Below are 13,604 nucleotides of genomic sequence, written 5' to 3'. Positions count from 1 at the left end.
TATTTTACCTTTGGAAAAATAATAAAAATTATCTCTATACTGAGTCATTTATGGTAAGACAAGAATATAGATACCATTCAATAAAAATAATATTCATTTTTCTTCTCTTGATAATTTTTTAATTTGAAAGTCAATAAAAACAAGGTGAACCCTGAAATAGCAATCATCAAATTGCCCTTTGTGTTAAAATTTCATAGCACTTTATTTAAGTTATTGTCAACTCTTGAGTGACTGGGATTTCTAGATTTTTCCCTCATATCCCTCACTGTAGTCTACACTTACCTTCAAAATGATTTTATTTGCATCTGAGACATGACTATTAAATATTTTGCTCTGGGGCTCACATTAACCAACTCTTGATTTAATATTCATAAGAAATATTTTAATGAAATATTAAATATTTTAATGTTAAATCAATTTCCATTTATTTTTTTTCTTGCTGTGAGCTAGTGTTTTATTTTTCATAAGCCTATTTACCAGAAGTCTCACCAGAAACATATTTTCCCATTCATTTTCTCATATATATACATATATATTTTAAATTTAAAAGTTACAATAGATAATTTTACTGGAGTGACATTTATTCCTAGCAAGAACTACAAAATAACTTTTCTCTATTGATTATATGAAACTTTTGTCTTTAGGGCATCTGTGACGTGGTTAGCAAAATATCAAAACGCTGAAGAGTAGCTGCAAGAAGCAAGTTATTAGTAAACTAGGCCAAATGACCGCCCTCTAGCGGTTATAGAGATCTGGTGCAGCCTAATTTGACAACTGTCTTCTGGGCAGTGATTAACAAACAACTCATGTCTACATGAGCTAAGCAGATAACATAAATGGAAGAAGTGGGTGGGAGAAAAATCAATTATTGGCATGTATCTTATTCTGTGGTTATGAAAGTATGGTGTAAGCACATAACATAAACAGGAGTAGAAAATGCATTTTAAATTCAGAATGGAAAGAAAAATGCAAGCTCCTTGATAAGTAGATCCAGGGAATGGCACACTGAGCAGCTAGCTGATCACAGGTTCAATTGATTGTTGTCATTCAAGAACAGGAACCCATTGCTGTTAGACCTTCCAGTTTCTCTAGAGAAACTAGAAAGCTGGATTTGTATATATAACCGTCTAATTTTTTAACATGTTGACTCACGTGTATTTTGGAATAACATTTGGCCAGTTTTAAACCTTTGTTTCAAAAAAGGTCTTAAATTTATTCATTTATTTGTTTGCTTGTTTGTTTATTTTGTTAATCCTCACCTGAGAGTATTTTCCCATTGATTTCTAGAGAGAATAGAAGGGAGAGGGAGAGACACATAGAGAGAAACATCAATGTGAGAGACACATTAATTGGTTGCCTCCCAACCCGGCCTGGACCAGGGCCAGGGATTCAGCCTGCAACCTAGGCAGATGCTTTTGACCAGAATCAAACCTGGGACCCTTCAGTTCCAGGGCAGAGGCGCTATTCACTGAGCCAATCTGGCTAAGGCAGTCTTGAATTTATTTATTTTACTTGGTTTAGAGAACAGAAAAAAGTTTTGGCATCTTTCAACAACATCATGAGGTGGAACTGGAACATAAAGTTGCTGAATTATGGAATCTTGTTGAATATTATATTTTATTTTATATTATATTTTATTCACCAACAGACACCATGGAGATGCCGAGGTTATAGCTGTAAATAGGACAAGGTTATCTTGTGGGTCTCTCCCGCTGCTGTACCTTAGGTGGGAAGCGCAGTAAGGTCATCAGGGAGCAGGGCTACTCTGCAGAGATTGCACACAGATGTTTGGATATGACTTTTCAGTGTTTACCTTGGTTCTGAACTTCGCACAGAATTTAAGTGCATAATTTATATTATTTTCATGTGTCCTTCTTGTAACTTTCTATGGAACAGCTTTGAGGTCTTAAAAAGTAGCACTGAATTTAGATAGTTTGCAATGTAGGGGAGAGTAAGATGCTTACATAGTTGTTACTTTCTTTCACCAACATTCTTAATCTTGAGCACATCTTTCCCCATTTGAACAGAGGAAGTGAATCAAAATGAAAAATAATTAAGAATGATCAGGATTCCGATCCTTTAAACTTGTTCAGCTCAGCCGGGTGTAGCTCAGCAGTTGAGCATCGACCCAGGAACCAAGAGGTCACTGGTTCGATTCCCAGTCAGGACATATGCCCAGGTTGCGGGCTCAGTCTCCAGTTGGGGGTATGCAGGAAGCAGCCAATCAATGATTCTCTCTCATCATTGATGTTTCTATCTCTCTCTCCCTCCCTCTCTGAAATCAATAAAAATACATTAAGAAAAGAAAAAAAAAAGAAAAAACTTGTTCCGAAAGTAAGAGCAGCAGAGTGAAGTGAAAGGAACCACAAAAAGTCATGTGACCTACTTCCTTCTTTCAGGCCTTCTCTGTTCATTATCTGGAACAGTCATATTTAAAGGCAAGGCAGATTCCTCCCAGTCACCCACCAGATCCCTGCAGGCCCTTTTAGCTGTCTGACCTGATCTACAACCATATTTTTATTTTTATTTTTTTCCCCCCCCTGTTCCAGATCCTCTAGTCTCCCTGCTGTTCCCTTTTGTCATAACATCTGATCCCCCTGACACCTTTGTACTGGTATTCTCTCTGCCTGAAATAGTAGACTCCCAGATACACACTTATTCTCAACCTGCCACATGTCTTGGCTAAAATGTCACTTTCTAAGTGAGGCCTGTTCTGAAAATTATACCCCCTGCACTTCCAATCCCGTCTACTTTGCTCTACTTCCCCCTACTAAATAGCACTGATTACCTTTAACATAATGCATAATTTACTTATGTTTATTATAAACTAGAGGCCCAGTGCACAAAATTCATGCAAGAGGTGGGGGAGATCCCTCTCAGCCCAGCTGGCACTTTCTCCAATAAGAGGACTCCGAGGGGGATATCCAACTGCTGGGGAATGTCCTAAACCAGCATATGGACTCCCTCTCACAATCCAGGACTACGGGCTCCTAATCACTTACCTGCCTGCCTGCCTGGTCACCACTAACTGTCCACCCCCTAACGCCAGCCTGATCACCCCTCACTGCCTCTGCATGCTGGCCTGATTGCCCCCAACTGCCCTCCTGCCATCTTGGTCATCCCACACAGCCTGCTTATTTAGTCATTTGGTCATCCCTCACTAACTCCCCTGCCCTGCCAGCCTGGTCCTAGGCAGCTGTCTTGTGAGGGCGTGATGGTCAATTTGCATATTACCTCTTTATTATATAGGAAGATATTTCTTTTGCTAAGATATAAGCACTCTGGGGATAGAGACCTTTATATGATTTTGTTTACTGATGTTTCAAAAAACAGTTGTCTGGCATATACAGATACTCAATATATATTTTTAAAATGAAGGAAGGGTGAATGTCTTATTCACTTAGGTCTGGGCATACCTCCCGCAGGAGGTAATTGCCCAGGGAAAGGTTTCTTGAAATAAATTATATCATGTATGGACTTATGATCTATTTTGTTTTTATTACTAGAAATTGCAAAAACACATGTTAAGAGAATAAAGAAATTTTTATATTTGGTCTCAGTATAGAGGGCAGTCACTTTGTATAGGTAGTTAGCATAAAAACTATGAAGAAAAATAATTGACTTGAGGCAGAGAGCATGAAGTCAAAAGAACTGATGGTATCTTGGCTTCAGCAGTTTTTATCTCTCTCACCTCTGATTAGCTATTTATTATCTCTGAGCCTCAGTTACCTTATCTGTAAAACAGAAATAATAATATACTTTGTCTTTTTACCTTATTTGTGTATAAGTGATTTGTTTTCTTTCATACTTGCCTTCTTCAATAGTTAACCCAACATATATCTAAATCTATAATCATTTTAATTTTCCATTCATGTGACTGATTTACCTTTAGAATAAAAACTGCACCGGAACAAGTCTGTCTTTGCTTTTCAATATTGTGTTCCCAACTCTGCATACAACATATGATATGTAATAGTTGCTCAGAAAACATGTTGTTATATGAATAACTAAGCCATTTAAGCCATGAAGTTCATATGGTCTCATAATAGTAATCTGTTTGTAGTCATTTGTTATAATATCTGTTATTATTGTCACTATCCAAACCCTTGTCATCATCATCATCAAATATGGTCTCAGGCTTCTTTAATTCACTACCAAGGTGGCGGTCGTCTTCTTGTGTTACCTACTTAACTTTTTAGTGAAAGAACACAGAAAAGACTTTGCTCATCTAATGATTTTGTTACAGGTCTCTAAGCTGGCTGGTGTTTTGGTCAAGCATGGTGTCCAGAAAGGTGACACTGTGGTCATCTACATGCCCATGATCCCTCAGGCAATCTATACCATGCTGGCATGCGCCCGGATAGGAGCCATCCACAGCCTTATATTTGGGGGATTTGCATCCAAAGAACTGAGTACCCGCATTGATCATGCAAGGGTAAGTGCTTTCTTTGGGGAAATCAAGCAGTAGTATGTACAGTACAGCCATATCTGTGGATGAATCATCCAAGAGTGCTCTGTACTTATTAGATCCTCCTTTAATACAGGATACTTAAAGTTTACTGTTTCTTTGGCATATATCTGTTAATCAAACATTTATTTTTGCATCAGTAGTACATGAAAGGCACCTTGCTAGGTGCAGTGAGGAATATAAAATATAAGTTCATCTGATGTATATTTGAGTGTATAAGACAAGTAAAATAACAAATTTATTTATTCACCATATATGTAGTAAGCTTCCACTATGTGTTTGGCACTATCGTTGGAACAGGATAGTAAATGATTCTTATCAAATAGTGGGACACATAACTAGTTTTATACTCTACATGCTTCCAGAAATGGTGGGTAGCACAGAGGATAAGAGGGGGTGTCAGTGAGGAGCAGGGTTGCAAGTTTAAATTGGATGCTAAATAAACTTGAGAAGGGTACCTGACATGGAGGACTCATAAAATAAAGTTAGCTATTATTATTTTATTAATTTAGAGCCTTGATTAGAAAATATTTTTGTATGTTACAGAGGGTAAACATTTTAAGCACATGGGTTACATGGTTTCTGTTGCAACTACTGAGCTGTTCTGTCATAGCACAAAAGCAGTCTTAAATGCTACATAGAAAAACTCATAGCAGTGGGCAAGGTGTGGCTCTCAACCATAGTTTGCAGACCTCTAATTTATTTTAGTTGGATGGTCAAAGAAGTGAGATTTCTTTTAGTTGGTGGTCAAAGGAAGTGAGATTGTACTTAGATCTTTGCTACAATTCAGCTAGTTGAAGAGAATGACCTCACGGGATCCAAAAGGAGAGAAAAACAATATAAGTCTAGCATTAGAGATGAGAAAGGGTAAACTTCATTTGGAGGCTAGTGAATAGACCAGTGTGACTGAAGAGGGACAGAAGGTGACCTTGCAAAGGCAGTTTCTGTCTGAACTGGATCCTGTAGACCTTGTCTAATCAGAGGTTTTGAGCAATCTCGTGTCCTGTTTTAAGCAATGTTAAGAGGAGGAGGTAAGTCTTTCCATTTGATGAGTGGGACAGAGGGGAGAGGCTAGAATAAGAACCTTCGGTAGGTGGTCTGTTTGTGAAGCCATGGGAGATGTCCAGGAGAGTACTAGCAGTGGAGAGCTGAAGAAAGGAAGGTTGTTTGTTTTACGAGTAAGAGATGATTGTCCTGGCTCATGTGCTTGGGCATTGCCCCATGGACCAGGAGGTTGTCAGTTCCATTCCTGGTCAAGGGTGTGTGCCCAGGTTTTGGGCTCAATCTCCAGTGTGGAGTGTGTGGGAGAGAGCAGATTGTTGTTTCACTCTTATATAGATGTTTCACTCGCTCTCTCTCCCTTTCTCTCTCTCTAAAAGCCAATAAACTATTTTTTAAAATAAAGAGTAAAAGATGATTTACCTTAGAGTTTTAAAAGCCCAGGATGAGATACGCCTTAACAGGGAAGGAAACTAATGTATACACACAATGTCTGTAGATTCTATTACATTTTGAAAATTAAATGTCTTTTAATAACTACTGCCTTTATAATTATCCAAAGTATGTATACACTTTTGAAATACTCTGTATATTGAAGGTCCCCTGAGTGCCAGGCATACAGTGAAGTTTTGCATGTCTGACTTCATTTGGAATAGATCGTTTATTAGAACTATAATAGAAGCTGGTTTGTGGATTAACTGGCTGGATTTCTCTCTCTCTCTCTCTCTCTCTCTCTCTCTCTCTCTCTCTCTCTCTCTTCTCTAAAGCATGTTGAGTTAGTGCTTCTGAAGGGAAATCTAGAGGGAAATATCAGTCAGTCATTGACCTGCAGATCAGTGGGCAGTGGGGACTTCTCTGAGGAAGGTATAGACTCGTTTTTTACCTGCAGAAGTCTAAACACCATTTGGATAAAGGTATGAGATGTATTTTTTCCTTCTTGTGAAATTTCATATGATGTGAGGAAACTGAGATATATAAAAAATAATTATTTATAAAATATATGCTGTACCAGTGAAGTTGTTATCTAACACACACACACACACACACACAATTTTAAGAAGTTTATGCAATAAGTGCATTTTTTTATGGGCAAGACTTTTAATCATGTCAAATTAAAAGCAATAAGATGGAAATAGAGATGTATAGCTGGGGTATTTTGATACAAGTATTAGTTGAAATCAGAGATGATTTTGATGTCATGGTTTTCAAATAAATAGGCTGAAGAAAATATATTTTAAACAGAAGATGGAAAAATATGTTGTAATAAGTCAGTCAAGACTAAATAAAACTGTTAGTAACTCTCAGTTCTTGAGTTTGGCAAAGAAAGAATTTAAAATCTTAGTGCAGGAAGAAGTTTATTTAGCATGCAAAGCAAAAGTATTCTGGAAGAGAAGATTAGAGCGGGTTGCTCAGAGAGATGCGTTGGCCTTTTAGAAAGAAAGTCACAGAGGCAGAAGAAGTGGCCTCAGGAAACAAGTAACAGAGACAAAAGGACAGTTCCTTGGAGATAGGTTCAAGGTATTAGCCCTGGATAAGCTGCCACTACTCACTACTTCCCTGCTTGCAAGTCTCTGGGGAGCCCTTATCACTTAGGAGAAGGAAAGCAAAGATACAAACCTGGAGAAAGAAGGTGCAGCCATGTTCAAGAGAGCAAGTGCCCACTGGGTCTTTTGTTTTAGTTTTTTAATCTACTTTCTGAAGACTGGAATTTTAGGGAGCTCTCAAGTGAGGATCTCAATAGACTACTCATCAGCTTTCCAGGGAGGGTCCTTTAATATGCTGAGTCATCAAAATGAGTGTATCAGAGTCATTCTCTGGTCAGTTTTACCTTCAAAGAATGCCACTAAAGAGGGACCAGGACTGAGGGAAGTCTGCCCTTGCAATTTATTATCTGGCTGTAAATTGCTTGGCCAGTTCAGCTATTTGTCTCCGTTTCCCCATTCCACTTGCCAAGGAATTTTCATAGTTTCTTACTATCCTGCCTCAAAACCTCCAATAGTAGACTAATAGAAATGTGAAAAAGGGTTATTTTTGTAATTTTGACATTATTAAATTATTCAAGTTTTTATATATTCTAGATATTTTTAATTTGATATGTAATTTTTATTTATTCATAATTCTAATCTTTGGGAATGTTATCTAGAGTTATTTTTGTAAGTATTAAAGATATTAAAATGTGAATTATAGCCAAATGTCTGACCTTTAAAATATGATAAAAGGAAATAAGACTAACCTTTTTTTTTTTTGTCCTTTTAAAAGGCAGCTTGATCTAGGCAACAGAGATATTTCTGTAATCAGACAGAATGGCCTCTCTCTCATTTCACCACTTATAACCTGGGGCAAGCTATGTAGCTGCACGGAGCCCCAGCTCTGTGAATATTAAATGATATTCAAGAAGCAGAAAGTACTGTATATGTATATATTTGGCATAATATAAACCTTCTCTAGATGAAATGTGTTGTAACCAGAAATTAGAATTCAGGGATAGATGCACTATCTCTGATTGATTATCTGCCTCCTGAATAATTTATTATCTATTTGCTTTGGATTTCTTGGTGAAGAAATAGTGTATGTAAAAGAATAATGATGTGTTTGTTTTTGCAAATTAAGGAGAATTTTGGTTCAGCTCCACAAATACTTATTCAGAGCTTATGGTATGGCAAGCATGGTGCCAGAGGTAGCGGACGTGGAGGTGAAAGGGACCCACATGTGGCCTGGGAGAGCTCCCTGTGCCGAGGTGGGATGAAGGAACACTGACATCGGGGACATCTGAGGCTTGCCCAGAGTGCACTGAGGGAGGGAGATTAACCTAACTTCTTCTGCCTCTTCAGGAGTGCCTTTTGGCTCCCTCTGTGTACACCTTCAATAACAGGTTGTCAGGTGAAGAAAAGTGTTGAGTGTGTCTCAGTGACAGAGGCAGGTCCAGGCTTTGTGGGGTTCGAAGCCTAAATCATTTACGGGCTCTTTTAAGAAAAAACTATGAAAAAATTACAAACATTTATAGAAAATGAATATGTATTTAGAGTGAAAAAAGAATCATAAAAGAATTATTAGAGATTTGGGTTCCTTCCTTCTGTAGTCTCTAGGCATTTAAGCAGAGATGCTTACATAAAAACAAAACAAAATAAAACAAAACCAAACCAGTTAAAAATACTTCCTGATAGCAACTGGGCTCCCCCCACCTAGCCCCCTCCACCTAAGAAAATGCTTCAACTTCAGCACAGCCAACTGTTACGGGGCCTCTGCCAGCGAGGGGGCCCTTGGTTCATTTTACTGGTTCATGGCAAATCCGCTGGCCTAATGATTTCTTCAGAAAGCATTTTTTTGCAGCTCATTCTAAGTAGCTGAAAGCATGTTGACATGTAATTTTGAACTGGTAAGTGAGATTTATGTGGGAAGTGGTTAGGTTTATAACATTTAAAAAGGGATTATTGGTTTTTAGGTCATTTATTTAGTCAATAGAGAACAAAATTATTCAGGCATTTCTTTAAAAATGCTAAACTATTTGTCTGCACTTGAAATACTGTGATCATCTTAAATAGGGTTGTTAAGCTTTCTCATTTTTTATTTTTATTTTTAATTGTAGCCCAAGGTGGTGGTTACAGCATCCTTTGGCATTGAACCTGGAAGGAAGGTAGAATACATGCCACTTCTAGAAGAAGCGCTGAGAATTGGACAACACAAACCAGATAAAGTTCTCATTTATAATCGTCCAAATATGGTAATCTGAATATTGAATTTGTGCTAAGGATGATTCTTGTTTTGACCATTTAACACAAACCCTTAATTTATGAACTATTAAATATATTTCCTGAATATGCTTTTTATTTTTGGCAAAAAAAAAAGATATTAGTTATGAATGATACTTTCTCTCTTTATAAAAAAACAAACTAGCTTAAAATAAAAAGATGGAAACACAGAAATAGCTATATTATTAATGAGTTGATTATCTGTATAGTTTATTGCAGTGGTCGGCAAACTCATTAGTCAATAGAGCCAAATATCAACAGTACAATGATTGAAATTTCTTTTGAGAGCCAAATATTTTAAACATAAACTTCTAATGCCACGTCTTCAAATAGACTCTCCCAGGCCGTGGTATTTTGTTGAAGAGCCACACTCAAGGAGCCAAAGAGCCGCATGTGGCTCGTGAGCTGCAGTTTGCCAACCATGGGTCTTTTGGGATATCATTTATTAGTATAAATTATTGCCATAATAATAGTGCTAGTAACACTTGCTGACTGCCCACCATATGATTTTTAAGACATTCTACTAGTGAATCATTTTAAAAATCCTCTGGGTAACTGAGACCTAGGTGATAGCATTATTCTTATTTTAAAGAAAAGGAATTGGAAGAAGAGAGGGAAACTTACCCAGCTAGTGTCAGGGTCATGACCTGAACACATGCACTCTGATTGCCTGCTTACTCCCTAAGCTATCTTGCCTTGTGGAAAGGTATGATTATTATGTATGTAAGTTATTTTTTAAAAAAATTTAGAAAGGTTTTTAGCCCTTAAGTAAAAATTATACTTAGGAAAACAATATTTGAATATTCTAAACAGATACCTTACTCTGTGATCCATGAAGGGAAAAAAAGCAGTATAACACATCAATGAATATATATTACAATTGCTTTTCTTAGTAAATTGGACCTTCTTTTTGCATTCAAGCACATATTCAGATATGTATAGTAGGACCAACTTGGATTTCTAGCAGATTAAATTTTTTTTTGCATAAGAAAAATTACCAGAGTGTAAATGATCATGTATAATTTTGTGGAACTCTTGAGAGCTTATCTGCAAAAAAATGCTTAAATGATAAGATATAAGAACAGAGAGCAGTAAAAATAATGTCATTTTGATTACCACCTAGCAATTCTCTTCACCACATTAAATTCATGTGTAAAGTTTTACCAGTTGTCTGTGGCTCATGAACTGTTGCACTCAATGATTTTAATATTCTTACTGTGTCAAAGAAGAATTTTAAGTTTCTTTCAGATGACCTCCAGCATATTTTAAAAAAAGGTTTGTTGCTCTTAAATCAGGGAATGCAATGTCAGCAATAAAGAAGTCTTTGAGTGAGAGAAGGTTAGAGAAGGGAAGGAACACACACACACACCCACACAAGCATTTATGTGGGTATATGTGTGCTGTTCACACATGTATGAATTCATGTAGAATTTATAAAGAACTTATGCCAGGTCTGATGCTGAGTACTTTCAAATACTTCTTATTTAATTCTCATGAACCCATAAAATAAATGCTATCACTAGCCTCATTTTGCAGATGAAGCAAGTGTGTCATGGAGACATCATAGCCCAGAGTCATGCCTAGTAAGGTGGTGGAGTCAAGTTTTGAATTCTAGTTAAATAACTTTTAACCAACATGTTTATTTTATTTTATAACACACCGGTGATAGATATGAATGTTTCCTAGTAAGATTTTTCTAGTGCAAATCTCTTCTCTTTCCTCTTAATGAGTAGGGACACATTCTTCCTCCACCTCTCCCATACCTCTACCTCTCCCTTTCGTAACATCCATTTCTCTTCCTCTCCCTTTTTTTTAAAGACCCTTCCTTCTGTTTTGACATAGCTTTATTTTAGATGAAGGCTTTGGGTGTGTCTTTTTCTTCATTTTAGAACTGCTGTACAGGCAGTAATTAAGCCCAATGGACTGACGTTACTTTGGCTTTAGAGAGACACAAATTGAAGCTTAGTGGAATCTTTCTTTAAGCTGATTTGCTTTTTGCCAGAGGAGATAAAAGTCTGGCTGACCTTCTTAAGCCTCAGGCAATCGAATCAAAAGAATATCCTATCAGTCAGTTCTACTGTTGCCCCAATTATTGCTTTTTAAGAATGTTAACAACTAAGAAGGACTTGTGTATAGAAGTAAAAGTATATATGTAAAAACTAGTGTTGAATTTTTCCTCTCTTCCTTTTATCACATCTGTTTTACACGCATGCCTGTGTTTCTGAGCCTGAAAAATAACCTCTCATTCAAGTCATCATTTCACTTGATTTATAATTATTTTTATGATGACTCAGTTGGCATTTTTAATTGTGCATTGTGATTTTTTTTTAAAGTTCTATAATATGATGTCAAAGGCTTGATAATTTAAAATTAGTTATGTTTGTCTGATGAATAAAAACAAATGAAAAAATATATAATTTGGTCACTTAATTATTTTCACTTATGTAAGTGGTATACTGGGTTTTTTCAAAATGAGGCTGGAGATGCCTAAAACTTCACCATCAGTTCAAATTGTTTATTATCAGTGTGTTTATTCATATAGGCATTGCAATTGCAATGTTATATTGCAGTGTTAATTTGTAAATGTTTGCATTTAAAAATAGGACCAATTTAACAACACTAAGGAGCCCCCCAAAACAAAAAATGGCTGACTTTTCTAAATCTCTGAAAGTTTCTGGGTTTAGCCTCACCTTGATGAATGATGATTACCTATATTCTTACTTTCACCAAGGAATTCATAGCCTTGCCTTGTGCCTATTTTAACAAGTTTACCAACTGTAAGCTTCCTGATCTTGAGTTTAGTTATCATTTCAGAAAATAACTCGACGTGTACTGGGTCTTAAATCTACTTAAATAGATGTAACTCTCCATGAGGATAATTTTTCCATTAGCCACTTCCTTTCTCTTTACGTATCTGGCCTATTTCACTAGCACAAGTTGTAAAGAGGTCTGTCTACATTCTTTTAAGGTATATGGGTCTAACTCATGACTCTATTATCATAAAGTTTACAACAGAGCTTGGTTGTAAGAACAAAAATAAAAACATTTCTACTATGTGAATCAATGACATGATGGAGCAAAATCTGCATAGCATTTTAGATATGTCACATACCCTCATTAATTTTCAAAACCGATTTTTCTTCTTGTAAAAGCAAAAGCAGATTTCCCCCCTACCCTTGAAAATGATTTAATATACTCCTATTTTGACAGACAGCCACAATATTATTCCTAAATGACCCTTGTATAAAAATAAACCTTTAATGGGTTAGTTGACATTTGATTGTAAAGATGATAGTTCCAAAGGAAAATAAATTGGTTATAAAAAATAAAAATTAGTTTATAAAGTTAGTAATGAAAATACATTTATGAAAACATGAAATTAAGTTAAGCTTTGTTGATGAAAATATGACTGTATCACATTGAGTTTCTTAAGGTTAGCCACAGATTCGAAGCCAATGTCAACTGTTGGACTTTTTATGAACAATTATCTGAGATATTTATAAATATGATATTTAGTGCTATATAGACAGCTTAGATTGTAAGTCAGATGCTCAGACTAACATTCTTCTCTGATTTTAATCTTTGTTCAATGCCTGTTCCTAAATTTTTGCTTCCTAGGAGACAGTTCCTTTGGCTCCAGGTCGTGACCTTGATTGGGATGAAGAGATGGCAAAAGCACAGTCACACGACTGTGTTCCTGTTCTTTCAGAACATCCACTATATATTCTTTACACATCTGGAACAACAGGTTTGCCCAAGGTATTCACTCTCTTAGGGATAAGTACATAGTGGCAGACTTCTTTTGCCCAGAAAATATTTGTTTACTAGCTGACAGTGCTTGCAGACTATACCTTGAAGTTTAGACTTAGGTACTTTATAGTTTAAAGAAATGTTGTGTTTAAAAACAGAAAAGTCCTACTTAATAAAAAGATAATATACAAATTGTCCCCTTGACCTCGACCAGGAGTTTGACTAGGGGGCGGGGCTGGCTGGCCAAACACCCAAGCCCCTCCCCCTGGCCAGCCCCAATCGGCCCCTCCCCTCCCAATCTGGGTGGGCTGGCTGGGCCCCACCTGTGCATGAATTTGTGCAGCAGGTCTCTAGTATGAATTATATTTAAGGTCAAGGATTTTGCCCCATTTTTCCCCCCAAACTTTTCACTTATATCAGCGATATACAATTGCTTATGCTATTAACATTAATAGAGATTTGACTGAATATCAGTTGGTTTAATAAAATTTTATAAAAATATAGTTTAAGTGAACTATTTTTTATTGTTTTTAATATATTTTATTGATTTTTCACAGAGAGGAAGAGAGAGAGATAGAGAGCCAGAAACGTCGATGAGAGAGAAACATCGACCAGCTGCCTCTTGCACACCCCCTACT

At 36.6% G+C, this 13,604-nt stretch overlaps 1 protein-coding gene across 2 annotated transcripts in view; it reads left to right on the top strand.

Moving 5' to 3' along the window:
• The window catches only part of ACSS3 (acyl-CoA synthetase short chain family member 3), a 153,393-nt gene that overhangs the window by 50,956 nt on the left and 88,833 nt on the right, over window positions 1–13,604 (top strand). For both annotated transcript variants that reach the window (XM_084878860.1, XM_084878861.1), the window contains 3 exons: window positions 4,247–4,435; window positions 9,054–9,188; window positions 12,835–12,975. In XM_084878860.1, coding sequence (XP_084734986.1) covers window positions 4,247–4,435; window positions 9,054–9,188; window positions 12,835–12,975 — 465 coding nt within the window. The remainder of the gene's footprint in view (window positions 1–4,246; window positions 4,436–9,053; window positions 9,189–12,834; window positions 12,976–13,604) is intronic.

Source organism: Pipistrellus hanaki (assembly GCF_964339955.1).
Source record: "Pipistrellus hanaki genome assembly, chromosome: 3".
NCBI classification, from domain to species: Eukaryota; Metazoa; Chordata; class Mammalia; order Chiroptera; family Vespertilionidae; genus Pipistrellus; species Pipistrellus hanaki.
Note: the sequence above shows the minus strand (reverse complement) of the source record. Positions and strands in the feature narration are given on the sequence as shown.